Here is a 9,331-nt window from a genome sequence, read left to right as displayed (position 1 = left end):
TACTATCTTATTGCTTGTTTTCTAGTTTTGCATATTGCAGGTTTTCATTACTTTCTTGAAAAAGGGAAGACAAATAGTATCCATTTTCCTATCTTGACTCTTATATCTATGAGCCCAGGATATTGTCATTTATATAATTTATTCTTGTGTAAATTACCTTTTCATTAACTTTTTTTTACGAAATTTTCAAAGATTAGTTTTAGGTAAAAAAGAAAGAAAATAATACATGCTAGTAAACATAAATTTATCCACCTACAACACCAAATCAAAAAACAAATGATATATTGATATACAATAGACTTCAAGATTTAGTAACTAAAAAAGAAGCCATAGGGTAAATAAAAGAGATTTCACTTATTTATACAAATAAAGAAGGATTGAAATTGAAACCCATGATTTTATGGAAGGCAATTTGAATTCCCTTAATGGTAGGATTTTCTGAATTTCTTGACGAAATCACATATATTTTACTATATGGTTGTGTTTTCTATGTGCTTCACTTTTTTTTATGTGTGTAAATCTATTTCTATAGATCTGATTTCACGATTTCCAAAAGTATGTTTTTGTAGCCGAATAACCTCATTAAACTTTAGGTCGTAAGGTGTCGTATCATATTTATTTTACCATACTATTGCAGTGTCACGTCATCGCCATATCATTTTTCCCATCATCCTACAAAACTGATGGGTGTCATACACCTTACTACACTTTTATCTTATTTATTTATTTATTTTAATTGGTCACAAATGTCAACTATCACAAAACGGACACAAAAGAGGTGTGGTAATTAACTACCATCTTGCGGTGGCCATACTGCAACACAACAATGGGGGTCGGTGTTGTGTGCACTGCACACTGTTGTGCCACCTTGCCCACCGTAGTGTGTGGTTTTAGGTGTACCGTGTAGCCCCATATAACACCTTAATTTACATGTATGAAAGTAGCAACCAAATATTAAGCGGTGCAATAACATATTTAATAGTAGTAAACAGAATAGCCTAAAACCCATATTTTACACAATGTTCATATTTTTTGAATACCGATATTCAAAGAATATTTACTTGATTATATGTTATTTTGGTTACAAATATGGGATTGATTCACACTTTATTTTTATAGAAATATTTACCGACCAAAGAAAAAAAAACTGAAACAATTATGAGATTTTATAAGAGCATCTACAATGGTGAGTTTAATGAGAGAGTTGAATGAGGTGGCAAGTCTATGTGTCATTCAATGGATTAAACTCTATCATTGTGAGATGTCACATTGTCATTCAATGGATTTGGAGTTCAATGACTATGGAACTTTTCAATGGGAAAAAGGAAAGTTTTTAATTCTTAAATATTTATTATAAATTACATTTGTAACATTCTATTGAACTTTGTGGAGTTCAATGCATTGTAGGAAAAAAATGATAGAGTTGTATGGATTGTAGAAAAATGATGTGACAATCCAATGAACTCTATAGAGTTCCATGCATTATGGATGCCCTAAATGGCAACATGCTAAGTGGTTGCCATGTTTATAGCGTCAAATTAGTATATTCTCAGAAAAAAATATTTGATTATCAGTCTCATTGAAATCTTTTGTTCTACAATTTCGTCTACATATTAGGATCAATTGGCTACATTATGTGCACTACATTATCCTAGTATGCTTGCAAAACTGAAGTTACGCCTTATAGAAATTAGGAGAGACAAACATAAATATCATGTCTACATGAAACCTTGATTGAAAAAATCGCATTTCAAGATGAAAGATATTAACACTTAAGAAATTACGACTTCATCAATATAGTGTCATTCAATATAAAAACACAATCTTCGAATTCGCGAACAAAAGTTAATTTTACATAATGTTGTAGTAATTATAAAGTTACCCTAAACTACAAAAAAAACATAGCCAAGATTTGTTAGCATTAGGTGATTTGATTCACACTCCATGTTCGAAATATTTACTATCAAAATAGTGAAAAAGGTTAAACAATTAGAAGATTTTCTATGTGGCAACATACTAGTGGGTGATTCTCCCTTTTATTAGGTCAAATAAATACGCTCTAAGAATAAATATTTGGTTATCAATCTCATTGATATCTTGTATTCTACAGTTACTTATCCACATTATGATCACTTGGCTACATTCCGTGCACTACATGACCTAGTATGTTTAAGGAACTGCAAAACTGAAGTTAAACCCCCATAGCAAACAAGAGAAACATAAATATCATGTATACATGAAACCTTGATGGAAAAAAATCGCATTTCTAAATGAAAGATATTAATGCTTATCAAATTGCAAACCACATTCTATATATAACCGAAATCTTCAAATTCACAAACAAAAGAGAATTTTACATAATGATGTAGAAAATATAATGTCACCCTATGTTACATAAGATGTAGCCAACATTTATTAGTATTTGGTGATTTGATTCACACTCTATGTTCGGAGAAAAATATTTACCATTTGAAAGAGAAAAGACTGAAAACATTATGAGATTCTCTATGTGGAAAATTGCTATTGTGTGATTGTCCCATTTATGAGGTCAAATAACACTATTTGAATAAATATTTGATTATCAATTTCATCGACATCTTGTGTTCGACAGTTTCTTCTGCAGATTATGAAAACTTGGCTACATTTCGTGCACTACACCAACCTATATGCTTGAGAAACTACAAAACTTAATTTATACCCCATAGCAAATAGAAAAAACAAACATAAATCTCATGTTTACACAAAAGCTTGATTGAAAAATCGCATTTCAAGATGAAAGATATGGACGCTTAACAATTTGTGACTTCATCAATAATAACATGTTCTATATATAACCATATATAACAAGAATCTTCAAATCCATAAACAAAAAGAAAATAATGTTTGTACAAAATACAAAGTTATCCTAAATTACAAAAAACATAGACAACATTTGTTACCAGTACCATACTATAATTACACAAAATTAAATGCATTTTGCAAAACCTAAAACTTGTTCAAAAAGTAATTTAACAAAGACTTTTTCTTTCTAAGTAGATTGTTACTTTTTGATAGTTGAGAAAAATTTGGTTATTTAGTAGTGAATCACACTCCCATTTTTTTTTTGTGAACATTCCTTTCTCAATAGCATATTAAGCAATTAGACAAAAGAAAAACTTGCACCACAACATATACTCTAATTCTTACTATTAAGTCAAAACTTGCACCACACAACATAAATCCTAATTCTTACTATTAAGTAAATAAAATACACAAATCTTCACCACTATAAACCTATTGTTCACAACACAACAACACAAACAATCCAAAACTAGGAACTTCCACCAAAAACACGAATCCTTTGTTCAATCGCAACCCCACAAGTTGGACATTCATCCTTCTTAAGACCCTTATTGCAATCACCACAAACTACTTCATGAGCACATGGTAAAAATACCATAGAAACTTCATTTTCACCACACATTACACATTCATGGTAAGCTTCATCATCACTTTCATCACCTTCATCACTAGATCCATGAAGCATTTTCTCAATAGTATCATTTCCAAAGTGGGTCCCAAAAAGACTAGCCCGATAATGATCCGGGTCAGTCAAAGATTTGACCCATGAGAGTTCTTGTTCGAGTCTTTGTATGTCATCTTTTTGGCATTTCAAATCCAAATCAATTCTTGCATGTAATGATTCTTGGATTCTTTTGTTGTCTGATATGGTTTGTTCTTTGAGAATCATTTCTTGTTCTACACGTGCAAGAGCATGTTTTTTGGATTCCTGTTCCTCCCTCCATTTTTCCTGTTTTAGAAAGATTAAAATGAAAAGTAGATTAAAGATTTAGAAAAAGCTACCATATATACATACAATAATGATAATATATAAAAAGAATAGAAAGAAAATCCAAAATACCTTGGTTGTTTTTTTAGATGCTTCAACTTGAATCATTTCTTCTTCTATCTCCACGAGCTTCTATTTCTCAGATGTAATATCTTCCTCCAACTTACCCTTTTGTTTCTCCCACGCTAAAATATTCTTGAGATGCTTCTTCTCCCTTTTAGCAGACTCAACAATTGAAGTCACAGACTCAGAAGCACTCAACTTTGAAGCCATAATTTCAGCTTTAATTTCTAAATTCTCAATTTCAAGATAACTCATTAACATTAGTGCATGATCACATTCTGTATCTAATGCCCTCAAAGCCATCTCTGCATCAATGAGACTCTTCATGGTGGGGTGGTCAATATCAAGAGGTGACTTCTGCTTCTTAGTCCATTCGTTATCCTCCTTTTCCATTCTTAACTTCTCTAACTCATTGCGATCTTCACACAACCTTTTTGCTGCTTGCAATGCTTTCTCATCAGCCCACTTCTTTTTTTCATTGATCCGTGTATCAAGATCCTTGATTTCTTTCATTAAACTCATAAGTATCTCATCCTTGGGATTCAAATCATTGAATCTTTTCAAGATACTTTTGGTAGATGTTTGATTCTTCATACACAAACCTTCAAGACTTACCTTACTATGTTTTACATCTGCAACTGAAGAATCTCCATCCAAGCTTCTATACTCTGCAGCTAAAAAGTCTGCATTATCTTTTAAAAGGACAAGCATTGATGGAGTGGGCTCTGACCAAATTGGATGTGGATCATCCATTTGTGTATCAACACCGTCGCCATCATCATTAGAGATTTTTGATGAACTTACACGAATTGTATGAAGGTCAGAAACGAGTAACCAACACATGGCATCCCTTCTGCTCATAAATGGATAACTTTTCCTCAACCAACATAATAAAGAAATGAGTGTAGCTTCTCTCAACAACTTCAAATTAGCAAACACTTTCTCGGTGCTAACAAATTTATCATTGCATCCACTATCGGCAGTACTCAGATATATTTGGGCATTATGCAAAATGTTAGTCAATGGGTCCATTTTCCCATGACAATGTCCATTCCTCAATATAGCTTCTAAAACAACATGCTCATCATAGCCTGATGAAACAAGCTGGGAAATAGCCTTGATGTACAAAAGCTCTATTTTTTTCAAAATAGAGTCTTCAAGTTGCTCATATGTATAATGATCCAACGTTTCATCATCAAAATTAGGGTTTAAATTAGGGGTTTGTGCCGATTTGTTAAACCCAAATTGAAAACCCATCGGATTTAAAGAAGAATCAGGATCACTACCTGATGGTGTAACCAATGCTTTGGGACTAGGTTCCGGAGGCTGAGACATCCGATTGGGGTGAACACGTCGTGCTTTAATACCAGTGCTCATTAGCTCCTACAAAAACACATCGAAATTTATACAATCATTTCATTTTCATCAACAAAATCATATAGCTATTTGATCTAACCATACAGAAGATATCGATTATGCAAACTTACAAGCGTATTTCGATGTTTGAAAGCGGAAGTTCGATGATTCAAGAGAAGAGAGAGCATGCAGAATGGTTCGTAACGGATGCAATAAGGAAGCATGAAACGAGTGGAATTATTTTGAACATATATGAAGGTTAATTCTTTTTTACAGAGTAAAAGTTTAAGTAATTAGATTACTCTTGTTATGGGAAGTAGCAACATACTCAATAAACATTGTATGTTTTCTGAATTTAGCAAATTTGACCTTCAGAAAGTAAAGCCTGATAAGGCCAATTGTATTTATTAGCCAATTAATGATCCTAATGTAATAATGGGTCATAGTATGTGATATTTATAAAATTACTATACTATGGATTTTGAAAATCATACTTTGGATTTTGAAATTAATAAAAAGTTTCTCTTTCTTACTTTTTTGATGTAATAATCGTTCATAGTATGTGATATTTATAAAATTACCATACTATGGATTCTGAAAATCATACTATCGATTTTGAAATTAATAAAAGCTTTCTTTTTCTTGCTTTTTTGTTTGTCATAAATAACTCATCATTGATATTAATAAAAGGTTTTGATTATATTTTTTTTTTCGAAAAATAACTTTCTATTTCTTACATTTTTGTGTTCTCTCTCTCTCTCTCTCTCTCTATATATATATATATATATATATATATATATATATATATATATATATAGGGCTAGGTTAAAGTGTTTTTTATATCTATTGTGTGCTAGAATGCACCAATAGGAATTTACTAAAATTATATTATTATGTAATTAAATAATGATAGATATTAAATGGTTTCCATAATTGTATGTATATTAAATGATATCCATAATTATAATTTTCTCTTTATGGAAATTAATTAAATTCGTCATTAATGTCAGCAATAACATTCTTTCAGAATGAATTCGTATCTAGGTTTTTATGTTAACAATAACATTATTTCAGGACCCACTCACTTAAAATACAATAAAGTTGTATGGAATATTAAGAATGAGGGTGTATTCTAGTAGAATATACTCTTGTTCTCCTAGAATACACTCTTATTATTTTATATATGAATTCATTCTGAAAGAATATTATTATTGACATTAATGACGAATTAAATTAGTTTCTATAAAAAAGAATTATAAATATGGATATCATTTAATATCCATTTAATGTTTACTCAATTCTTATTGGTGCATTCTAGCACACAATAGATGTGAGAAACATTTGAACCTACCTCTCTCTCTCTCTCTCTCTCTCTATATATATATATATATATATATATATATATATATATATATATATATATATATATATATATATATATATATATATTCTAAAACGAAAAAAAGTGTAAACAAATTCACATATCTAAAACTGAAAAAAAATATAAATAGAAAATAAATTTTTGAAAATTTATTTTGTTCAAATCATTAATTTTTTTCAAACTTTATTATTGTTTTGCAATATTCAATTAAATTTTACTAACTTTATTATTTTCTAAATTTTCTTTTAAAACTTCTTACAAGATAAATGGTTATGAATACCAAAATTTAGAAAAAAAACATAAAAAAGTAAATGTCTTGAAATTGTTTTTTTTTTTAAAAACAAAAACTAAACTAAAAAAATAAAAACATTTTTTTTTGGAAAAGATAAACAATTCAGTAGAAAACTTCACCATAATTTTAAATAAAAAAACATAACATTATATAAAAAAAACATATTAAAACCTGTTTTTCATTTAATGTGTTTTAAAAAAAAACATGTTTGTATTTTTAGAAGCCCAAAATTTTAATGTTAACAAACACATATATTAATAAAAATATTATAAAAATAAATTTACGAGACATATTTGTAAAATAAAATAATAATAACCATAAAATAATAAATTTGAATATATCATTTCAAAAAGAAAATATTAAAATTTTTATTAACAAATTATTCATATCGATGGAATCATATAAATATTTTCTATTCCTTTACCTAGCACATAACCTAATAATAAATATATTTATATTATATAATTTAAGTCTATTTTTTTTAATGTATGCGTTTTATTATAATAAAAAAAGATATGTTATATATATATATATATATATATATATATATATATATATATATATATATATATATATATATATATATGGGTAAAGTGAATATACCTAACAACCTTATATAAGCTTAGGTACCTAACCATATCATACTACGTAATTTTGTATCATATTTGCATTGTAATCACCCAAACTTCTTAAAATTGAACCTCGTAACTTGATTGTTTCCAAAATATTTAGACTTTTACCATTATCTTCCTTCAAATGACGTCTTTCTATCGGAGACCCCTTGGTGGGCTTCATATACTACCGTTACAAATCAAATTATGTAGGAGGAATATAATGGTGAATGTCTGAAAATCTTGGAAGTAAATTAAGTTAATGGTTCAAGTTTAAAAACCTTAGATGATTGCAATGAAAATATAATGCAAAACAATGTAGTATAATGTGGTTAGGTACCTAAGCTTATATAAGGTTGTTAAATTATTCACTTTACCCTATATATATATATATATATATATATATATATATATATATATACACACACACACACACACACACCAAAATACTATTATGTGCCAGAATGCACAGATCTAGACCAACGGATGAAATTAATCAACATACATGATTTGAGGGTGTATGGTATTGCAATAGGATAATATGTACCATATAATCACTCAAATATTAGCAAAAGAGTATTTTGGACAAATAAATACATTTATAAAAGAAAATTTTCGGATTTTTAGGGATAATTAATTATCCTAATTTTAAAAATCTAATTTTTTTTAATTAATTTAATTTTAATTCTAACGTAATTTGTATACATAACCAATTTTATTCTGTCAGAATATTTTTTTGTTAGAATGATGTTCTTTCAGAATTTTATTGTATTAGAATATTATTGAAGAATAACAACATTCATGAATCCGAGATTGAAAAATAACAACATTCTAATATATTATTATACATGCGAACTTAAATACAAATTCATACATATTCTTATAGATTAAAAGCCTTATACATTTTAATATAATTCTACACATTCTAAAAGAATATTAACAAAAATGAATAAAATTCTTAAAAAATAATAACATTCTAAAATTGTGAGTATGATCAAACTTTATTCATTCGTCAAGTTATTCCTATTAGGTCTTCGACGCATTCTTCCAACCATTTCTATCACAAAATACAACAAAAACTAATAATGATTAAAAACACGTTACTTACAATTAATTATCACTTTATATATTATGGTAGAATACATAGAATATGACATAATACATAGAAAAAGAATAATAGGTAATCCAAGAGAAATATCTATTACAAAAAATAATAATAATAATAGGCAATCCAAGAGAAACATCTATTACAAAAAATATATATATATTAGCAGGTAAACAAAGATTCTAAAATAATCATTAAATATAAAGTGTAGTTACCAATTAATTCTGATGTAACATCCGAATTTCCAGGGATAATATTTTGAGTATTCATTTCGAGATATGAGGAGTGACTCAACGAGTTGGTGCCTTAACTCGTCGAGTAGTGTCGCGTTTTGGTGATGTGTTTAATGAATGGACTTGACGAGTCAGGTATTTGACTCGCCGAGTCAGCGCTGCTGAGGAAAACCCTAATTGTCTGGGTTTGTGACCTATTTAAAGGCCCTTATGGCCTTCATTTGCGGCCGCACTTCCTTTGAGAGACTAATTGATCCAGAGAGCATAGAGAGAAAGAGGGAGCTAATTTTCATCATTTTGGGTGCATTCTTGCAAGGAAGAAGGAGAGTGTTCAAGCTAAATTGTTGGAGGGGCTCAGATCTACTACTATTCCATTCAAAGTTGTGGTTTAAGGTATAAATCTCTATCTGTTTTCTTATGGTTAGTAGATCTCATGAATCTATGGTTTCTTTACCCTTTTT

The 9,331-nt window shown here is 28.9% G+C and overlaps 1 protein-coding gene across 1 annotated transcript; it reads right to left on the bottom strand.

The window, feature by feature from the left end:
• Positions 1–3,243: 3,243 nt before the first annotated feature.
• On the bottom strand, positions 3,244–5,269 carry LOC145060262 (MND1-interacting protein 1-like). Its single transcript, XM_079007959.1, has 3 exons — positions 3,997–5,269; positions 3,902–3,945; positions 3,244–3,790 (listed from the first exon to the last, which is right to left on the bottom strand). The coding sequence occupies exons 1-3, from the start codon at positions 5,267–5,269 to the stop codon at positions 3,311–3,313; spliced, it is 1,797 nt and encodes a 598-aa protein (XP_078864085.1). The 3' UTR covers positions 3,244–3,310.
• Between the last annotated feature and the right edge of the window lie 4,062 nt (positions 5,270–9,331).

The sequence above is a fragment of the Lactuca serriola genome, chromosome 6 (assembly GCF_051521515.1).
Source record: "Lactuca serriola cultivar US96UC23 chromosome 6, Lser_US96UC23_V15, whole genome shotgun sequence".
Lineage (NCBI taxonomy): Eukaryota > Viridiplantae > Streptophyta > Magnoliopsida > Asterales > Asteraceae > Lactuca > Lactuca serriola.
The sequence above is the reverse complement of the archived record's forward strand: the minus strand, read 5'-3'. Positions and strand labels throughout refer to the sequence as shown.